The sequence below is a fragment of the Ambystoma mexicanum genome, chromosome 13 (genome assembly GCF_040938575.1).
Source record: "Ambystoma mexicanum isolate Mex_15411 chromosome 13, UKY_AmexF1_1, whole genome shotgun sequence".
In the NCBI taxonomy this organism is placed as follows: Eukaryota; Metazoa; Chordata; class Amphibia; order Caudata; family Ambystomatidae; genus Ambystoma; species Ambystoma mexicanum.
In genome coordinates, this window is record NC_090938.1 from 190,089,091 (window position 1) to 190,112,481 (window position 23,391).

The window sequence follows — 23,391 nt, forward strand, 5'->3', positions numbered from 1 at the left end:
CGAGTTAAGTGCTCAGTTCAGGAATTTGTGTGATATGCCACCTCGGCCCTTCATCTTTGAGAAAACAAATTGTTGAGTACCATCTAATTGTGTGATGATAACACTTATTAGCACATGGTAGGTATATTTACCAGGTCTAAACCCATCAGAATGTTCAGCAAGCACTCAGGTCTCTGTTATTGCCATCATTCCAAAGTGTCTGACTTCAGCAGCAGCCAAAAGTGCATCCCCTATATTATTTTATCTTGCCACGATGTGATCATACTGCACATACCCAAGGAATGGAACGCATAGTTTGGGATTATGGTTTACCCCAATGTGTTGTCCTCGTCTTATCCTTGAAAATACCTTGGTGGGAGGGACTTATCCTTTCATAATTATTCCTCCCTCGGTCTGCAGTGCTTGCATATGTCAGTGTTCAGGTGTGTAAGGAATCAGACATCAAATTCTAGCTGAACATGTGATATTATTGCTATACATTGATCACACACCCCCACACCAAAAGAGTAAACCCATATTTTATTTATATTTACGTACAATGCAACATTTCAAATGTAAAAATATGGAAGCACTGTTTTACAGCTTTGTAGGAACAACATTTCCTAAAAGGAGATGCCCACACAATTCCCAATTTAAAAAACTGTTAACAATGACATTGACAAACAAGTGAGGGAAAACAAACATGTACAGTGTGGTCATGGAATAAGTACACTGTTGACCTGAGATTACTTTTGGCCTTAAATTCTCTTTTTAGGACCCTGAGATTTCATTATACAGTAAAGGCTTTGTTGTCATCCAGTGTTGCCAGATATCTAAAAATGCCAAGATAAACCAATATCGATATGTTGGAAAATACATGATAGCAAAGCCTTCTAGCCTTCTGGAGCTATTACTGGCACTCTTACATCAGGAATCATAGTTATCCAACCCCAAAACCTTTTTACTATCTGGCATTTTATTAACCAGGATGGTACGATAACAGGTAATGATAGGCACCAATCAATAGATGCTTCCACAAAAAGAGTGGGGTTAACAGAGCTTGCATGGTATATGACAGTACTTCAAAGACATTATGAGATGAGATACATGGGCCTCATTACAAGTGTGACCGTATTTTGCTGGTAAATGTGCTAGAATACCACCAAACTGATTTACTGTTACCACCACTTGACTCCATGGGGATTTTGGTGGAATTACCACCAGCGGTAATTCTGCCGATTTTGTCGATTTTTGGCAGTAAAGTGGAGGATTTACCTCCAGCATTTTGATGGAGGAAAATCATCCACCTTACCACCAAAGTTATAGTACAGTGGTGCGATTGTATTACCACCATTTTCCCCTGCACCGCTGTACTCATAATGAGGTTCTAGGGCTTGGCGGCTAATCCAGCAAAGAGTACAATCTAACTGTAATACCAAAACAGCAAAGAAAATTTGCAAACGATTGCAAGTGAAATTCGCATTATGTCAATTTTCATCACAGCCAAATTCATAGTGGCTTTCTTGAAAACCTCATTTGGTTACCGTACCATTGAGCGGGTTGGCTTGTCCAGCCCTGCAAGAGAAACAATCATGGAGGAAACAGGAGGCATTTAAACAATGTTAACCTGTTAACCCGCCAACTGTGTTTCTCTGTTCCTCTCAACTCCTAACATCATTCTTTCACTGTAAGATGCTGCACCACTTAAACCATGAACATTGCTTCAAAGCCCTCAACTTTAAACTTCAAATGTGTAAGGCTTTTTGTCTGCACAGATGTTTTAAGGCTAAAGTCAACAGAGAAAGATAAATACCTCTAAAACAATATAAAAAATAAAAATGTCAGAAGAATTGCTTAAGCTGTGCAGTCCAGTTCCCAAATGCCAGGGAGAGGATAGTAGGGCTTGCCTGTCCAGTGTTCTGAATAGTCAAAGGATTGGGGAAGGGAGTCCTGGTCATGAGTCCTTTCCTTCTAGAAGGATCTTAACAGAGCCAATTCTGAAGAGTTAATGCTAGTGACTTCTGAAAGTCTGGAAACTGGTATCTGGTGCTCTGGCATTTCCAAATCTACAGCCAAAGCCAATAAAACTAGCATTCATACTTTCTAACCTCCACCTAGGATACGGTGTCCCACATGGAAAATAAGACCATTTAGATTCATATGCAGGCGTGGATTCCAATTGATCCAAATCATCTACCATATGAACCTGCAGTTGCGGCACTGCATCATGTTTTTCCAATACAGGGAGGTACCCTTGGTCTGTAATTATCTTCCAGGTTAGGTCCAGAGTTTCCATGGCAGTTCAATGATAGCATCTAAAGCGGTGCAGGCAAGCTGCTCGTACTACAAGAGATACAATAACTATTGCTTTAACCAGTGGACACAAAGGTTTGCTTGTTTACCTACTAACCAATCAGAGTTAAAATAAGAGAATTTGTCCTAGGGTTTACATTTCCCAAGAGAACTTTGATGCCATCTATGGAAAATATGATAGGTTGCACATTCTGTTGGGGAGGTAACAGCAAAGCGTGAGCCAAAAAGGTCCTCTGGCCTTGTCAGAATGATTGCTCTCTGGCATCTGAGCCGGGAATGTATTAGATGCTATTATCAGGTTGTTACATAGTGACTCATGCCAGATTCCTCCCACTTCGAAGCACTGTTATATTAAAAGATACTTTTACCCAATTTTATAGCAATCAATGTATCATCCTCTAACTGATGTAGGGGACAACTACTGACACCTAGAATAGAAGGTGCCACTGTGGTAGGAGGAAATCATTTCAGAGGTACAGTGATTGGCCTGTACCCATAATATGACAGCTCACAGGGTGACTTGATGTGTTCAGTACTATCTGACACCTGACCCCCAAGAGAGTCAGTCCTGCTGGGATTCAAACCTTCAATGAGCAGGATGCCCCTTTGTTTAAGGCAAGCGCTTAACATGCACGCTGTCCTCCCATTCATCATTTAATGTTTAGAGCCATAGTCTCCCAATGTCTGCTACAAAAGAGGGCCAGGCATTCACTTCCTTTTCATGAAAATATATTTCCAGGGCTGTACTTCTGTGCTTCCTGCCCTCCCGCATTTTCATATCATGACATCTAGCTGAAAGGGTTCACTTTTGATGACATTTGCTGGCTCTTTGCACCAATTATAGTGCATTTGAGAGTTTTAACATTCCTGTCATAAGCTTCATCCCTCTTCCCACAAGTCTACATGGGATCAGTTTCATGGAGCAAGATTACATTAGCATTTTTGGGCAGTGCAAGCAAAATGCGTGATGGTAAATTGTTCCGAACAACTATTTTCGATGAATTGTATTTCGCCAAGCAGGGATTTAGGTCAGCCTCTTTTCTGAGACCTGTCTAAAGTTCCAGAACCACCCCAAACTGTGTGTGATTGCTTATCTCAGTCTCACGCATGCTGAATGACTTGGGTGCACAATCCCTTGACTGCGCTCATGAGAAGGTATCACAAAATTCCTGGTGTTACTGGTTTGAAGCCGTGGTGCTAGAGTTAGCAGGCGCAGAGACAATAAAATATAAAGAAATGCAGCAAACACATCTGAAGATAGAGGGCATACATTAGGATGTCATATTAACCTCTCAGTGCTACTAAGCGATGGATGCGGCCATATCTGCATGAGTCCCTCTCCAAAGGATAGCTCTCTTGGTTAGGTATAGCTGTGAGTGGGAGAGCATTAGGAAAATAGATCACTGAGCTGATCATGGAGTTCATCAGTTGTGGATCCTGCTGCCGGTTGTTGGGTTCTTAGGGGACAGTGCTCTTCTGTCCTGTTTGTAGTGAGAAAAGCATTGGTAAGAGCCACGTACACTCAGGCGCTGGACCTCGGATAACCTGACCAGTTAGGTTGTGTGTATGAAGCGAGTAAATGAAAGGCTTGTCACTTCAGTTTGGTATTTAGAGTGCCCATGTATTGGCATATAATGTGCCCTGTTTTGTTAGCATACAAAGGGCCTGATTGCATACAAAACAGGGCACATTATAGGCCATTAAATCAGCACTCTAAATTTCTCTTTTCGGTTTGGGACAGTCAGATGTGGATATGCCGGGCCACATCCTCCAACAAGACACAGCGAGCAACCGAGAAGCATTTTGGAAACCTTGTTCCGTGAGTCAGTGCGGTGGAGCCACTTGGAGCCTTTACGCCCAACGAGAAAGAGGTTGATGTCTGAACGTAGCCACTCTACCCAAGGAGACTCAACAGAGATCAAAAAGGTGGGATGGATGGAAATGCTTGCTCTCACACCCCTCTGATGCATGTGTTGTTCTCTGTTACAGATTGATTGGCACTTGCAGGTTGATGGGGCTGTGAAAGAGGCCCTCTGCCAGGTGAAATGGTTTAATGCCAGAAGACTTGCTTAAGGTGACGAGTGTAAGGAAGTGAGCCGATTGACACATTGGGGGTGAATATAAATGTGGCGCTGCGTGAAAAAAGTGGTGGTAATTCCATGACCGCCACTTTTCCCACATCGCCAAACTACAAGTATGCCGTTGGGGTTCACTGACTTACCTCTAGCCAAGAGCTGGTGGTAAATCAGGCCCCCACTGGCAAAAAACAGCTGGTATTTCTGGCACTGGTATTACCGGTGCTGGAAAATATCGGCATTTACCCCCATGGTGTCCTATGGGACTCCATGGAATGGGGTTTGACTGTTGTTGCCAGCAGCTGTATCAGGTGCCAGTAAGGCTAGGTCTGTTTCCCGGTATCCCACCAGAATCACCGGCAGGATACTGAGAAACCAGGGGTGGACTGGGAACCAAAAGAAGTCCTGGAAATAATGTTCAAAGTGGCCCCATATTAAACATTTTCAGCAAGCCAACCATTTTCCTATGGGAACATTTGGAAATACCACACAAAAGAGGCCCAGGGTGCAGAGGCCTACCTTGAAATCTCCAGAATTGCCTATACGCCAGTCCACCCCTGCGAGAAACATATAATAACCCCCATTGAATGGTTCCCCAAAGTCTGATATTTGTCCTGTGGGCTTTCTTCCTAAACAAGTTTAGGGTGTAGAACAGCAATTTTAATCTGGGGAACTGTAGGCTTTTTATCACATTTTTTTCATTGCAGCAATTTGACATCACCATGTATATCGAGCGTGCTTCTACATCGACTGTGGATGGAGCCATTTACCATAGAGTGATATGTTTTAAAGAAAGGTTAAAAAAAACTCCCTTCCTGATTAGTTGTGTCCTGTACTCGTGTTGGTTAGAAAGGGGTGCAATGCTCCCCGATACTGACAAATGATTGAGCCCTCCTTCCCCTACGATCAACCAGAAATGTGTCAATTGTGGGCCGGGCTCCGCGTACTGGCATTAAGATCCATCCCTGCCCGGTAATCATTTATATCATCGGTTCTGGCCCGATTTCCATTTTGCTAGCACATGACATTCTGGTCTGTTCAGCCTCTCCGACAGAGGAATACGTTCTCCGGGAAGTTATTGGCACTTCAGTAGAGAATTCTCTCAGTCACATTATCGTAATGTTTGGCTATTGGCTGACGTAGATAAATAGATTCTCTTTTGAACAATGGCATTTCCAAGTCATCTTCTCTTTATCTATGTAGCATGTTGGGATGTTGGTCAATGGGACAACATAACACAATCTGGTTTGGTACCAGGTGTGTGTAATTGTCTGGATAGTCCAGTTGTTCCACGGTTCCCCACATGTGTCCACATCTTCGATTATTACTTGAGACATCTAATTTACCAATGCCCTGGATTCCATGAATTTTTCAAGTGAAAATTTAACAAGTTGCTAAAAGTGGAGCACAACATGCACCTGTAAAGGTCCATCTCTATTGGCAACGACACACTGAGGATAAGTAAGGACAGTGGACTGCATGTCTGCATTGGTATCATTCTCTGCTGCTCCAAACCACCTTGGTTGCCACTGTGTTCTAGAAGAGAGACACTGCTTTCAGTGGGCAACTTTGGTAGCATGGAACATTCTGCATGGGGCAATGACTTCCTCCAGCCTGGAGGTCATAGCCAATGTTTGCTGTAGAAGGGAGGACTTCTAAGCTCTAGCGGAGTGCAATGAGGACTCATCCGTGTGATGGTGTCAGCAGTCATTGACCTTCCTGCTCAGTCAACTGGGATGCGTAGAGGGCCAGCGCGTGATGCAAGAACTGGTACTGCTCACTTGTCTGAATCATTCCTCCCCTGAAATGAAACAAAATAAAGACTTTTTTTATCCATCCCAATTATAGTCACAGCACTTCCACAGATGCAGATTCTATAGCCTTATACCATTGGTGTAGACATAACTATGGCCCAAGATCACACACTCTGTCAAGAGGATATCTGACGGAAGAAGGGACCAATTCCTGTCAGCAACGCATCTGATTATGCACGACAAGTCCTGTTCACCTGTCCATATATTATCTACCATCTCAGTATACACTGACTAAACTTTTAATTGTGAGCGCCTACCAATGTTGAACCTATATATTTTTTGTATTTTCAATGTTTTTTCTGATGATCTCGGATTTCCCACTGCTAATGACATCTACAGCTTTTGTGCAAAACAGAGAGCAGGACGATTCAGTGAAGGGAACCAAAGAACCAACATATCTTATGCATTTAGAGCATACTTATTAACTTATTGAAAACTTCATTTCTTGTCATTTTAGAGCTGCAGTCTTTACGGTATTTACTAATTGCTCTAATTGAATAAAAGAAATAGAAAAAATGTAATGTTAGTGCTTGAGTTCAAATGGGCATGTTGCACCATCATGAACGAGCAAATACGATGGCAAACAGACCTTCAAAGCGTTCCCTATAGAGTGGGGGATGGAATATGGGAGGACAGATATAAATGGGCATCTAGAGAAGAGAAAATATGTTAGTTATCTGTACACAATCCAGAAAGAATAACCAGAACGAATAAGGATTCTAAAAAATGCAACCTGAGGAACTATTTTTGTGTGTTAAGACCTATTGAGTTACCATTCAGTGGACTGGATGAACCATTTGATGGTGACATTTATCGAGAAGAAACAATTCTACTACCTTTTACCCATGCCTGCAGCATCATCAATGAATCACCAACATTATTACACGGAAGTGGGAGAGCAGATCACTGGCTAAATACTCTGGTATAGGATCAGCTCGGACACTCCTACCCTCCAGTCTTGCTCTGCTTGCCCACCACACTACCCTGTTGCTGCATCTCCCAAGGCCATTCGCCTTCCACACATCCCTCGCCCACTTTTTTTTTTTTAAAAAAAAGTACTACCTTGCTGGATGCACTAAAAGCTCCCCTTATGCCTCATCTCTCAGGGTTGATCAAAGAAAATAGACAAATGACCCTTTGAGCTCCTTGTAGCATTTCCATGGCGGCCATCTTGTAGCTCTTTTTTGACAATGGTAGGTATTGCGCTCTACATGGCTTTTCGATGGCAATAGCTCCTCCAGGTGGGTGCCAAGAGATACTAGTGCCTCCCAATAACTGGAAGAGGTCCTCAGGTATCCATCTTGGAACCTATGATCTTGAATCGTGTCATGCAACCTCTGTGGAAACTCCTCACCAACACTGACATCAAGGTACACCAACACTAAAATATCATGCAGCTTTAATTACAGAGCACTTTTACCATTGACATCCATTGATCCAATCACAGTTTGTCACTCATCAAAGCCAGGATATTAAGCGCCTATCAGAAGCTCAACCCAACAAAGAGCAACTTTATTCTCAATGGAAACATCACCATGAATGCCAGAAATGGCGGACAGATGTGTAGCTTGATATTTGTATTGTATTTGTATTTCAAATATTTATAAGTCAATAAAAATATTAATGGAACAAAATTGAATGCATGATAAGGTACAAACCGAAAAATGATACCTTAAGACAAAAGGATAGAAAATGATTTTTGAGGTGTGTGTGAAACAGAGGGTAGGAAGGATAGATCTGATATAAATTGGCAGAGCATTCCAGAACCTAGTGAGGAAGAAAACTCAGTTTGGAAGGATATAGCTGGGTAAACGCGTTTGTCTTGAAAGCAAGACAACGCAGCGCAACACGGCTTTGAATCCTGATCCCGCACTTAGAAACTACTTGCTGGTATTAAGCACTTTATAAAATAACAATTATACTTATAGAAGCCAGAAAACAGAATGAACGGAAACAAGATTGGGCACAGGGGGACTTAGGAACAAAAGGAAGAAACTGTGAGTGAAGGGAATGAGAGTGGGAACAGGAGAGAATATAGAGAGGATCCAGTAAGGAGAAAGCTAACAAAGTGATTGAAAAAGAAGAAGAAATGGAAAAACGAGGGGGATACAACAGAGAGTGCGAACCGCCGACTAAAAGACTGAGTGCAAGCGCAAAATGGGAGGCAGAAAAACCAGCAAGAAGACCGGAGCAGTAGTCAAAATGGCAGGAGACTAAAGTAGCAATGAAAAGCTTGGTGGCATTAAAAATGAGGAAAGGACGACCTTCCTGAATGTTAAAGAGTTGAACACGACAGGACCGAGCAGTTTTTGAAGTAACGGGCAGAAGTGAGAAAGGAAGAGAGACAGGGGGAAAATTAATGGAGTTAGGAGGAATTGGAGAAGGAACAGTAGAGGCTGGGAAGAAGAGCATTTCAATTTTTAGAGCATTAGCCTGTAAATGCGTGCATGCATCCAGGATTGAATTGAGAGAGGACAGTCAGATATTGGAGTGTAAAGCGTGTCAGAGAAAGAAGAAATGGACAATATAGAGTTTGGAGTCATAGAATAGAAGTGTGATGCCATACCATTAGAGGACATAATAGAAGACAGAGGGGAAGTGCACAGTGAGAAACGAATAGGAGACCCCACGCTGAGCCTTGGGGGCACAATGTGCAAGAGGAAAAGAGGGCGATTCAGAGAAGCCTTGATTTACGCCTCAACTCAGTGCAGAATCTCTCAGCTTCACCATTAACTGTGACCTCACATTCAAAACACAGATTGCCAAGAAGACCTAAACATCCTTCTTTCATCGGGTCTCCCCAGTAACTCCAAAAACAAGAGTCACTGGTGATATAGGGTAGCAGGCTCACATCAAAGGGATCCAGGAACCACCCATGTTTGGCAGGCACTGGACATACTGTCGAAGATGAGCAAAGATCACTGAGCCAGGTCACTAAGGCAAGATTTCTTCCTTCAGCCCACTCTACCCTAGAGTAACCATGTGGAGAATGGTATAGGTATTCCTAGCCTTGATTAATACAATTGAGACAAAGGTGTTTCAAAAAACCCTTCTGAACAACCACTGTTGAAATGGCTTAGATAGAACCAGGTCCAAATATGACAAAATGGGAGGCATTAATTAAGCAATATGCCCCGAGCGGCGGGGGCATTACCGACTCAGGTAATGCCCAGGGTCCCATAGTTATAGGCCTGAGCGAAGCCTATAACTTCGCTCGGGCCTATAACTATGGCCCCCGGGGCATTACCAGAGTCGGTAATGCCCTCGCCGCGAGGGGCATATAGCTATTAGTACCCCGGCCCGCAAGATCTGAGTGACAGAGGCACTAAAAGCTGCAGTGTTTCGGGACATACAAAAAAAAAATGACTGAGAAAAAAGCTGCCTGGAAAGGGAAAACGGAGTTTGTTTTCCCTTTCCATGGTGGCCATCGGGAGTGGACGCGCTGGGAAAAAAGTGTTCCCAGCGCGTCCGTTCCCGAAAGTCGACAGAGAAGAAGGTAAGTGGGGTTGGGAGGGAGGAAGAGAAGGAGGTGAAATAAAAAATGTTTTAAAAAAAAACGTACCTGGGTCCCCGGCGTGGGACGATGGAAGCCTCCAGCTGTGTGGAGGCTCGTAGCGGGGATGTCCCCGCTTTGAGTCGCCAGATGGCTGGAGGCTGCCATCATCCCCCACCGGGTGCAAAGCAGGCAGAAGGTAAGTGGGGGTGGGAGGGCGGAGAGGGGTAGGACAAAAAAAAACATACCTGAATCCCTGGCTACGAGCCTCCTCATTGGCTGAGGGGCTGCCACGCCCCCGCCGGGTGCAAAGGCATGGAATCCAGGGATTCCCGGCTGGGTAATGCCCTGGCGAGGGCCAATCAGAATGGTCCTTTCATTCTGATTCGCCCTCACCGGGTACTAATGTGCATCACAGAATCTTCCAGTTCTCCTATCTTTTGTGAGACTCAATGTGTGTGTGTGTGTATGTTTGTGTGTGTGTGAGTGCACACGTGTGTACTTGTGTGTGTGTGCTTACTTGTGTGTCTGTGTTATGATATTCAAGTCTGTCTCATACCAGATGTCTTCTTGCCTGAATGAAAACACTAATGGAAGTATCAACAAGTGGATATCTGGCATTCGCACCCGGGAAGAGCGCTTAGCCTATCAGGTGGCAGGAAAAGTGGGCGAGAACAAATCGTGTATCACCTGCTTTTTCCAGCCACCCGAGGCCCTTCCCCGGGTGGCGACATCATGATTGTGGGGAGGCAACTGGGAGCCTCTCCCTGTTTCCTCCCCACATCGCCACATACCACTGAACCAAAAGACATTGTTTACCCTATCTCCACACCTCTCACTCTCTCCCCACTTACCTGCTCGACTGGAGCATTGTGCTCGGGTCCCGGTACACACCCCAACACGCCACCATGGGAATAGAAAAAGGACTAAGACCTTTTTGGTATGGCAGCGCCAATCTTATTATTTTTTATTTTGTGTGCGATTGGACTAACGCAATACATGTGGAGCCCATCTATGGTAAAAACAATCAAATATAAACTATTCACAACCCAAAAAGTTATTACTGGGTTATCGGCCCAATATGCCCCCTGAGTGAGCGTGATTTCTGTATTCCCCCTGTTCATGCATTGCATTATAATTCAAAGGTGATCTGAGGGTATGTGGCACCTATTCTGGAGCAGGCTGCCTTTTATGTTTGCCAATAGTCATCTATTGAAACACAGCAATGCTTCAGCAGTGTAGAGAAGGAAGACCCTAATCTTCATCTCCAATATATGGTCATGTCCATATTAGGTATGCCTGAATGTTAAAAGGCTTAGTTTTAGAGTTAGGCAGTAATGATAGAAATGCCAAATCCCTCCAATTTGACTCTCAACCAATTCAGCGCTTGGTGAAATACCACAAGTGGTATTACATCGCATTTCAGGCTGACTTGCTGCTTAAAATATGTCAAATTTTATCTCCACATGAGAGGTGGGGGGTAAAAATTACAAAATGATGTCTCACCATAATGTTGCCCTGTCGTGCAGGTCAATTACGTCCTTGGAGTTTCGCAATGAAGCCTGTGGCTCATGTGCCTGTGGATGGACACTGCTTTGGGGAACTGAATCATGATTTAAAGTGCCATGGCGGTATAGAATCCTAGACATATGATATCTGCCTTCCGGAGATGCGCGCAATATATTTAAAATACTATTTAGGTGTTCGGCCCTTAAACTCGAAATGGGCGAAAGGTCTAGGCTTGAACTTTGCAAATGCATTTGCTGTTGCAGTGCGGGGCAGGGAACAGTGGCATGTTATCCTTCTTGTGCATGCATAACTCTCATCTCAGGTTGACCAGGGTACAGTAGCAACGTTATTCTTCTTGTGCATGCATAACTCTCCTCTCAGGTTGACCAGGGAACAGTAGCAACGTTATCCTTCTTGTGCATGCATAACTCTCCTCTCAGGTAGACCAGGGAACAGTAGCAACGTTATCCTTCTTGTGCATGCATAACTCTCCTCTCAGGTAGACCAGGGAACAGTAGCAACTGTATCCTTCTTGTGCATGCATAACTCTCATCGCAGGTAGACCAGGGAACAGTAGCAACGTATCCTTCTTTTGCATGCATAACTCTCATCTCAGGTTGACCAGGGAACAGTAGCAACGTTATCCTTCTTGTGCATGCATAACTCTCCTCTCAGGTAGACCAGGGAACAGTAGGAACTGTATCCTTCTTGTGCATGCATAACTCTCATCTCAGGTAGACCAGGGAACAGTAGCAACGTTATCCTTCTTGTGCATGCATAACTCTCCTCTCAGGCAGACCAGGGAACAGTAGCAACTGTATCCTTCTTGTGCGTGGATAACTCTCCTCTCAGGTTGACCAGGGAACAGCAGCCACTGTTTCCTTCTTTTGCATGCACAACTCTGATCTCAGGTTGACCAGGGAACAGTAGCAACGTTATCCTTCTTGTGCATGCATAACTCTCCTCTCAGGCAGACCAGGGAACAGTAGCAACTGTATCCTTCTTGTGCATGCATAACTCTCATCTCAGGCAGACCAGGGAACAGTAGCAACTGTATCCTTCTTGTGCATGCATAACTCTCATCTCAGGCTGACCAGGGAACAGTAGCAACGTTATCCTTCTTGTGCATGCATAACTCTCATCTCAGGCTGACCAGGGAACAGTAGCAACGTTATCCTTCTTATGCATGCATAACCCTCATCTCTGGTTGACCAGGGAACAGTAGCAGCGTTATCCTTCTTGTGCATGCATAACTCTCATCTCAGGTTGACCAGGGAACAGTAGCAACTGTATTCTTCTTTTGCATGATTAACTCTCCTCTCCGGTTGACGAAGGAACAGTAGCAATGTTATTCTTCTTGTGCATGCATAACTCTCATCTCAGGTTGACCAGGGAACATTAGCAACGTTATCCTTCTTTTGCATGCACAACTCTCATCTCAGGTTGACCAGGGAACAGTAGGAACGTTATCCTTCTTGTGCATGCATAACTGTCCTCTCAGGTTGACCAGGGAACAGCCGCAACTGTATCCTTCTTTTGCATGCACAACCCTCATCTCAGGTTGACCAGGGAACAGAAGCAACATTATCCTTCTTGTGCATGCAAAACTCTCCTCTCAGGCAGACCAGGGAACAGTAGCAACTGTATCCTTCTTGTGCATGCATAACTCTCCTCTCAGGTTGACCAGGGAACAGTAGCAACTGTATCCTTCTTGTGCATGCATAACTCTCCTCTAAGGTTGACCAGGGAACAGCAGCAACTGTATCCTTATTTTGCATGCACAACTCTCATCTCAGGTTGACCAGGGAACAGTAGCAACGTTATCCTTCTTTTGCATGCATAACTCTCATCTCAGGTTGACCAGGGAACAATAGCAATGTTATCCTTCTTGTGCATGCATAACTCTCATCTCAGGTTGACCCAGGAACAGTAGCAACGTTATCCTTCTTGTGCATGCAAAGCTCTCCTCTCAGGTTGACCAGGGAACAGCAGCAACTGTATCCTTCTTGTGCATGCATAACTCTCATCTCAGGTTGACCCAGGAACAGTAGCAACGTTATCCTTCTTGTGCATGCATAACTCTCCTCTCAGGTTGACCAGGGAACAGTAGCAACTGTATCCTTCTTGTGTATGCATAACTCTCCTCTCAGGTTGACCAGGGAACAGCTGCAACTGTATCCTTATAACTCTCATCTCCGGTTGACCAGGGAACAGTAGCAACGTTATCCTTCTTGTGCATGCATAACTCTCCTCTTGGGTTGACCAGGGAACAGCAGCAACTGTATCCTTCCTTTGCATGCACACCCCTCATCTCAGATTGACCAGGGAACAGCAGCAACTGTATCCTTCCTTTGCATGCTCACCCCTCATCTCAGATTGATCAGGGAACAGCAGCAACTGTATCCTTCTTGTGCATGCATAACTGTCCTCTCAGGTTGACCAGGGAACAGTAGCAACGTTATCCTTCTTGTGCATGCATAACTCTCCTCTCAGGGTGACCAGGGAACAGTAGCAACTGTATCCTTCTTTTGCATGCACAACTCTCCTCTCAGGTTGACCAGGGAACAGTAGCAACATTATCCTTCTTGTGCATGCATAACTCTCCTCTCAGGTTGACGAGGGAACAGTAGCAACGTTATCCTTCTTGTGCATGCACAACTCTCCTCTCAGGTTGACCAGGGAACAGCAGCCACTGTTTCCTTCTTTTGCATGCACAACTCTCATCTCAGGTTGACCAGGGAACAGTAGCAATGTTATCCTTCTTGTGCATGCACAACTCTCATCTCAGGTTGACCAGGGAACAATAGCAACGTTACCCTTCTTGTGCATGCATAACTCTCATCTCAGGTTGACCAGGGAACAGCTGCAACTGTATCCTTATAACTCTCATCTCCGGTTGACCAGGGAACAGTAGCAACGTTATCCTTCTTTTGCATGCATAACTCTCCTCTCAGGTTGACCCGGGAACAGTAGCAACGTTATCCTTCTTGTGCATGCATAACTCTCCTCTCAGGTTGACCAGGGAACAGCAGCAACTGTATCCTTCTTGTGTATGCATAACTCTCATCTCAGGTTGACCAGGGAACAATAGCAATGTTATCCTTCTTGTGCATGCATAACTCTCATCTCAGGTTGACCCAGGAACAGTAGCAACGTTATCCTTCTTTTGCATGCACAACCCTCATCTCAGGTTGACCAGGGAACAGTAACAACGTTATCCTTCTTGTGCATGGATAACTCTCCTCTCAGGTTGACCAGGGAACAGCAGCCACTGTTTCCTTCTTTTGCATGCACAACTCTCATCTCAGGTTGACCAGGGAACAGTAGCAACGTTATCCTTCTTGTGCATGCACAACTCTCATCTCAGGTTGACCAGGGAACAGTAGCAACGTTATCCTTCTTGTGCATGCATAACTCTCATCTCAGGTTGACCAGGGAACAGCTGCAACTGTATCCTTATAACTCTCATCTCCGGTTGACCAGGGAACAGTAGCAACATTATCCTTCTTTTGCATGCATAACTCTCCTCTCAGGTTGACCCGGGAACAGTAGCAACGTTATCCTTCTTGTGCATGCATAACTCTCCTCTCAGGTTGACCCGGGAACAGTAGCAACGTTATCCTTCTTGTGCATGCATAACTCTCCTCTCAGGTTGACCAGGGAACAGTAGCAACTGTATCCTTCTTGTGTATGCATAACTCTCATCTCAGGTTGACCAGGGAACAATAGCAATGTTATCCTTCTTGTGCATGCATAACTCTCATCTCAGGTTGACCAGGGAACAACAGCAATGTTATCCTTCTTGTGCATGCATAACTCTCATCTCAGGTTGACCCAGGAACAGTAGCAACGTTATCCTTCTTGTGCATGCATAACTCTCCTCTCAGGTTGACCAGGGAACAGTAGCAACTGTATCCTTCTTGTGTATGCATAACTCTCATCTCAGGTTGACCAGGGAACAATAGCAATGTTATCCTTCTTTTGCATGCATAACTCTCATCTCAGGTTGACCAGGGAACAATAGCAATGTTATCCTTCTTGTGCATGCATAACTCTCATCTCAGGTTGACCCAGGAACAGTAGCAACGTTATCTTTCTTGTGCATGCATAACTCTCCTCTCAGGTTGACCAGGGAACAGTAGCAACTGTATCCTTCTTGTGTATGCATAACTCTCATCTCAGGTTGACCAGGGAACAATAGCAATGTTATCCTTCTTTTGCATGCATAACTCTCATCTCAGGTTGACCAGGGAACAGTAGCAACGTTATCCTTCTTGTGCATGCATAACTCTCCTCTCAGGTTGACCAGGGAACAGCAGCAACTGTATCCTTCTTGTGCATGCATAACTCTCATCTCAGGTTGACCCAGGAACAGTAGCAACGTTATCCTTCTTGTGCATGCATAACTCTCCTCTCAGGTTGACCAGGGAACAGTAGCAACTGTATCCTTCTTGTGTATGCATAACTCTCCTCTCAGGTTGACCAGGGACCAGCTGCAACTGCATCCTTATAACTCTCATCTCCGGTTGACCAGGGAACAGTAGCAACGTTTCCTTCTTGTGCATGCATAACTCTCCTCTCAGGTTACAGCAACTGTATCCTTCTTGTGCATGCATAACTCTCATCTCAGGTTGACCCAGGAACAGTAGCAACGTTATCCTTCTTGTGCATGCATAACTCTCCTCTCAGGTTGACCAGGGAACAGTAGCAACTGTATCCTTCTTGTGTATGCATAACTCTCATCTCAGGTTGACCAGGGAACAATAGCAATGTTATCCTTCTTTTGCATGCATAACTCTCATCTCAGGTTGACCAGGGAACAGTAGCAACGTTATCCTTCTTGTGCATGCATAACTCTCCTCTCAGGTTGACCAGGGAACAGCAGCAACTGTATCCTTCTTGTGCATGCATAACTCTCATCTCAGGTTGACCCAGGAACAGTAGCAACGTTATCCTTCTTGTGCATGCATAACTCTCCTCTCAGGTTGACCAGGGAGCAGTAGCAACAGTATCCTTCTTGTGTATGCATAACTCTCCTCTCAGGTTGACCAGGGACCAGCTGCAACTGCATCCTTATAACTCTCATCTCCGGTTGACCAGGGAACAGTAGCAACGTTATCCTTCTTGTGCATGCATAACTCTCCTCTCAGGTTACAGCAACTGTATCCTTCCTTTGCATGCACAACCCTCATCTCAGGTTGACCAGGGAACAGCAGCAACTGTATCCTTCTTTTGCATGCATAACTCTCATCTCAGGTTGACCAGGGAACAGTAGCAACGTTATCCTTCTTTTGCATGCATAACTGTCCTCTCAGGTTGACCAGGGAACAGCAGCAACTGTATCCTTCTTTTGCATGCATAACTCTCATCTCAGGTTGACCAGGGAACAGTAGCAACGTTATCCTTCTTGTGCATGCATAACTCTCCTCTCAGGGTGACCAGGGAACAGTAGCAACTGTATCCTTCTTTTGCATGCACAACTCTCCTATATGTTGACCAGGGAACAGTAGCAACATTATCCTTCTTGTGCATGCATAACTCTCCTCTCAGGTTGACGAGGGAACAGTAGCAACGTTATCCTTCTTGTGCATGCATAACTCTCCTCTCAGGGTGACCAGGGAACAGTAGCAACATTATCCTTCTTGTGCATGCACAACTCCTCTCAGGTTGACCAGGGAACAGCAGCAACTGTATCCTTATTACTCTCCTCTCAGGTTGACCAGGGAACAGCAGCAACTGTATCCTTATTACTCTCCTCTCAGGTTGACCAGGGAACAGCAGCAACTGTATCCTTATTACTCTCCTCTCAGGTTGACCAGGGAACAGCAGCAACTGTATCCTTATTACTCTCCTCTCAGGTTGACCAGGGAACAGCAGCAACTGTATCCTTATTACTCTCCTCTCAGGTTGACGAGGGAACAGCAGCAACTGTATCCTTATTACTCTCCTCTCAGGTTGACCAGGGAACAGCAGCAACGTTACCCTTCTTGTGCATGCATAACTCTCATCTCAGGTTGACCAGGGAACAGTAGCAATGTTATCCTTCTTGTGCATGCATAACTCTCATCTCAGGCTGACCAGGGAACAGTAGCAACTGTATCCTTCTTGTGCATGCATAACTCTCATCTCAGGTTGACCAGGGAACAGTAGCAATGTTATCCTTCTTGTGCATGCATAACTCTCATCTCAGGCTGACCAGGGAACAGTAGCAACGTTATCCTTCTTGTGCATGTATAACTCTCATCTCAGGTTGACCAGGGAACAGTAGCAATGTTATCCTTCTTGTGCATGCATAACTCTCATCTCAGGCAGACCAGGGAACAGTAGCAATGTTATCCTTCTTGTGCATGCATAACTCTCATCTCAGGCTGACCAGGGAACAGTAGCAACTGTATCCTTCTTGTGCATGCATAACTCTCATCTCAGGTTGACCAGGGAACAGTAGCAATGTTATCCTTCTTGTGCATGCATAACTCTCATCTCAGGCAGACCAGGGAACAGTAGCAATGTTATCCTTCTTGTGCATGCATAACTCTCATCTCAGGCTGACCAGGGAACAGTAGCAATGTTATCCTTCTTGTGCATGCATAACTCTCATCTCAGGCAGACCAGGGAACAGTAGCAATGTTATCCTTCTTGTGCATGCATAACTCTCATCTCAGGCTGACCAGGGAACAGTAGCAACTGTATCCTTCTTGTGCATGCATAACTCTCCTCTCAGGTTGACCAGGGAACAGTAGCAATGTTATCCTTCTTGTGCATGCATGACTTCCTTCTTGTGCATGCATGACTTCCTTCTTGTGCATGCATAACTCTCATCTCAGGCTGACCAGGGAACAGTAGCAGCGTTATCCTTCTTGTGCATGGATAACTCTCCTCTCAGGTTGACCAGGGAACAGTAGCAGCGTTATCCTTCTTGTGCATGCATGACTTCCTTCTTGTGCATGCATGACTTCCTTCTTGTGCATGCATAACTCTCATCTCAGGCTGACCAGGGAACAGTAGCAGCGTTATCCTTCTTGTGCATGGATAACTCTCCTCTCAGGCTGACCAGGGAACAGTAGCAGCGTTATCCTTCTTGTGCATGCATAACTCTCATCTCAGGCAGACCAGGGAACAGTAGCAATGTTATCCATCTTGTGCATGCATAACTCTCATCTCAGGCTGACCAGGGAACAGTAGCAATGTTATCCTTCTTGTGCATGCATAACTCTCATCTCAGGCAGACCAGGGAACAGTAGCAATGTTATCCTTCTTGTGCATGCATAACTCTCATCTCAGGCTGACCAGGGAACAGTAGCAGCGTTATCCTTCTTGTGCATGGATAACTCTCCTCTCAGGTTGACCAGGGAACAGTAGCAGCGTTATCCTTCTTGTGCATGCATAACTCTCATCTCAGGCAGACCAGGGAACAGTAGCAATGTTATCCTTCTTGTGCATGCATAACTCTCATCTCAGGCTGACCAGGGAACAGTAGCAATGTTATCCTTCTTGTGCATGCATAACTCTCATCTCAGGCAGACCAGGGAACAGTAGCAATGTTATCCTTCTTGTGCATGCATAACTCTCATCTCAGGCTGACCAGGGAACAGTAGCAGCGTTATCCTTCTTGTGCATGGATAACTCTCCTCTCAGGTTGACCAGGGAACAGTAGCAGCGTTATCCTTCTTGTGCATGCATGACTTCCTTCTTGTGCATGGATAACTCTCCTCTCAGGTTGACCAGGGAACAGTAGCAATGTTATCCTTCTTGTGCATGCATAACTCTCATCTCAGGCTGACCAGGGAACAGTAGCAGCGTTATCCTTCTTGTGCATGCATAACTCTCATCTCAGGCAGACCAGGGAACAGTAGCAATGTTATCCTTCTTGTGCATGCATAACTCTCATCTCAGGCTGACCAGGGAACAGTAGCAGCGTTATCCTTCTTGTGCGTGGATAACTCTCCTCTCAGGCAGACCAGGGAACAGTAGCAGCGTTATCCTTCTTGTGCATGCATAACTCTCATCTCAGGCAGACCAGGGAACAGTAGCAATGTTATCCTTCTTGTGCATGCATAACTCTCATCTCAGGCTGACCAGGGAACAGTAGCAATGTTATCCTTCTTGTGCATGCATAACTCTCATCTCAGGCAGACCAGGGAACAGTAGCAATGTTATCCTTCTTGTGCATGCATAACTCTCCTCTCAGGGTGACCAGGGAACAGTAGCAGCGTTATCCTTCTTGTGCATGCATGACTTCCTTCTTGTGCATGCATAACTCTCCTCTCAGGTTGACCAGGGAACAGTAGCAATGACTTCCTTCTTGTGCATGCATAACTCTCATCTCAGGTTGACCAGGGAACAGTAGCAGCGTTATCCTTCTTGTGCATGGATAACCCTCATCTCAGGTTGACCAGGGAACAGCAGCAGCGTTATCCTTCTTGTGCATGGATAACTCTCCTCTCAGGTTGACCAGGGAACAGCAGCAACGTTATCCTTCTTGTGCATGCATGACTTCCTTCTTGTGCATGCATGACTTCCTTCTTGTGCATGCATGACTCTCCTCTCAGGTTGACCAGGGAACAGCAGCAACGTTATCCTTCTTTTGCATGCATGACTTCCTTCTTGTGCATGCATGACTTCCTTCTTGTGCATGCATGACTCTCCTCTCAGGTTGACCAGGGAACAGTAGCAGCGTTATCCTTCTTGTGCATGCATGACTTCCTTCTTGTGCATGCATAACTCTCCTCTCAGGTTGACCAGGGAACAGTAGCAATGACTTCCTTCTTGTGCATGCATAACTCTCATCTCAGGCTGACCAGGGAACAGTAGCAGCGTTATCCTTCTTGTGCATGCATAACTCTCATCTCAGGCAGACCAGGGAACAGTAGCAATGTTATCCTTCTTGTGCACGCATAACTCTCATCTCAGGCTGACCAGGGAACAGTAGCAGCGTTATCCTTCTTGTGCGTGGATAACTCTCCTCTCAGGCAGACCAGGGAACAGTAGCAGCGTTATCCTTCTTGTGCATGCATAACTCTCATCTCAGGCAGACCAGGGAACAGTAGCAATGTTATCCTTCTTGTGCATGCATAACTCTCATCTCAGGCTGACCAGGGAACAGTAGCAATGTTATCCTTCTTGTGCATGCATAACTCTCATCTCAGGCAGACCAGGGAACAGTAGCAATGTTATCCTTCTTGTGCATGCATAACTCTCCTCTCAGGGTGACCAGGGAACAGTAGCAGCGTTATCCTTCTTGTGCATGCATGACTTCCTTCTTGTGCATGCATAACTCTCCTCTCAGGTTGACCAGGGAACAGTAGCAATGACTTCCTTCTTGTGCATGCATAACTCTCATCTCAGGTTGACCAGGGAACAGTAGCAGCGTTATCCTTCTTGTGCATGGATAACCCTCATCTCAGGTTGACCAGGGAACAGCAGCAGCGTTATCCTTCTTGTGCATGGATAACTCTCCTCTCAGGTTGACCAGGGAACAGCAGCAACGTTATCCTTCTTGTGCATGCATGACTTCCTTCTTGTGCATGCATGACTTCCTTCTTGTGCATGCATGACTCTCCTCTCAGGTTGACCAGGGAACAGCAGCAACGTTATCCTTCTTTTGCATGCATGACTTCCTTCTTGTGCATGCATGACTTCCTTCTTGTGCATGCATGACTCTCCTCTCAGGTTGACCAGGGAACAGTAGCAGCGTTATCCTTCTTTTGCATGCATGACTTCCTTCTTGTGCATGCATGACTTCCTTCTTGTGCATGCATAACTCTCCTCTCAGGTTGACCAGGGAACAGTAGCAATGACTTCCTTCTTGTGCATGCATAACTCTCATCTCAGGCTGACCAGGGAACAGTAGCAGCGTTATCCTTCTTGTGCATGCATAACTCTCCTCTCAGGTAGACCAGGGAACAGTAGGAACTGTATCCTTCTTGTGCATGCATGACTTCCTTCTTGTGCATGCATGACTTCCTTCTTGTGCATGCATGACTTCCTTCTTGTGCATGCATGACTTCCTTCTTGTGCATGCATGACTTCCTTCTTGTGCATGCATGACTTCCTTCTTGTGCATGCATAACTCTCATCTCAGGGTGACCAGGGAACAGCAGCAATGTTATCCTTCTTGTGCATGCATGACTTCCTTCTTGTGCATGCATAACGCTCCTCTCAGGTTGACCAGGGAACAGCAGCAACGTTATCCTTCTTGTGCATGCATGACTTCCTTCTTGTGCATGCATGACTTCCTTCTTGTGCATGCATAACTCTCCTCTCAGGTTGACCAGGGAACAGTAGCAGCGTTATCCTTCTTGTGCATGCATGACTTCCTTCTTGTGCATGCATAACTCTCCTCTCAGGTTGACCAGGGAACAGTAGCAATGACTTCCTTCTTGTGCATGCATAACTCTCATCTCAGGCTGACCAGGGAACAGTAGCAGCGTTATCCTTCTTGTGCATGCATAACTCTCCTCTCAGGTAGACCAGGGAACAGTAGGAACTGTATCCTTCTTGTGCATGCATGACTTCCTTCTTGTGCATGCATGACTTCCTTCTTGTGCATGCATGACTTCCTTCTTGTGCATGCATGACTTCCTTCTTGTGCATGCATGACTTCCTTCTTGTGCATGCATGACTTCCTTCTTGTGCATGCATAACTCTCATCTCAGGGTGACCAGGGAACAGCAGCAATGTTATCCTTCTTGTGCATGCATGACTTCCTTCTTGTGCATGCATAACGCTCCTCTCAGGTTGACCAGGGAACAGCAGCTACGTTATCCTTCTTGTGCATGCATGACTTCCTTCTTGTGCATGCATGACTTCCTTCTTGTGCATGCATAACGCTCCTCTCAGGTTGACCAGGGAACAGCAGCAACGTTATCCTTCTTGTGCATGCATGACTTCCTTCTTGTGCATGCATGACTTCCTTCTTGTGCATGCATAACTCTCCTCTCAGGTTGACCAGGGAACAGTAGCAGCGTTATCCTTCTTGTGCATGCATGACTTCCTTCTTGTGCATGCACACCTCTCCTCTCAGGTTGACCAGGGAACAGTAGCAATGTTATCCTTCTTGTGCATGCATGACTTCCTTCTTGTGCATGCATGACTTCCTTCTTGTGCATGCATAACTCTCCTCTCAGGCTGACCAGGCCTAGGCCTCTTTTGAGGCAGACCAATCTACTATTAGTATAGGATTCTTCCAAAGCAGGTGCATGTGTGATGTTTGTCACTGCACTCTCTAAATAGAAAGTTTGAAGGGTGTGCAAATTCCTCTTGAGTGCCCACCATCATGCTGAGTGGGGGTACTGTGAAGGCCCCTACCTCAGGGTACTCGTTGTCTTGCGTCCACCCTTTTTCACTCTGTAGTGAACAGCCCTCTGAATGATTTTCTCCATCTTAAATGTAATATATGTCGCTATTTGTACACGTATCTGGATATCTATATTTTTTAGTGATTGTTAGGAAGGTACTATTTTAATTAATTGTATTTTGTGTATTTTACTGCATCTGTGTAAATTAAGGATTATGTTTGTAATATCCTCGCATTGATCAAATAAATAAGTAATGTCAAATACAACTGTTTACTAAGCACATCATGGCCCAAATGTGTCAGAATGTGCCCCTGTATTCCTTGAACATGTGCTGTAGGTCAAGTGTGCCGCTGTTTACTTCTGCTTCCCTAGTCCACAACACCCCTTGCACCATTTAATGGCACGCTGAACCCCTTTGTTTGTGGCTTTGCTGAAGTAGTTGGATAGAAGGCACACTCCTCTGGTTGGGATTCCAGTATAGATTGCTTTGCAGAAGCCAAGGGACAGAACAAAATAATCAGGCTCTTTCCCCTCAATAGCCAAGGCATTCAGTCCCTCTGGTGTTCTCAGCCCGTGCTTGCAGGGACTACCACTGCCAGACTCCATGCCTTAGAGTCCTTGGCTTATTTAATCCCATGGAATTAGTGGCATTCTGGAGTTGAGGCACAGGGGGATGCAGAGGTGGGGGCAGATTCTGGTGGTAAGGTGTGGTATGCCTTGATGGAGGTCTTCCATTATAAGTGATTCAAGGTCTGTGGAAGCTGGTGATTCAGTAAGGAAACACTTAAAAAGAAATCAAATAGATGGATGCCATGTTCACCGCAGTAGACAGGAGCATTATACAATATATTGACAATGGGCCTCATTAGGACCCTGGCAGTGACTGTATGAATGGTGCCTGTGAGGCACCG

At 45.3% G+C, this 23,391-nt stretch overlaps 1 protein-coding gene across 3 annotated transcripts in view; it reads right to left on the minus strand.

Annotated features, from left to right (window-relative positions):
• Positions 1–502: 502 nt before the first annotated feature.
• Positions 503–23,391, minus strand: part of PTPN7 (protein tyrosine phosphatase non-receptor type 7) — a 460,997-nt gene continuing 438,108 nt past the window's right edge. For all 3 annotated transcript variants that reach the window (XM_069633589.1, XM_069633590.1, XM_069633591.1), the window contains one exon: positions 503–6,168. In XM_069633589.1, the coding sequence (XP_069489690.1) occupies positions 6,075–6,168 (94 nt within the window). In that variant the 3' untranslated portion in view covers positions 503–6,074. The remainder of the gene's footprint in view (positions 6,169–23,391) is intronic.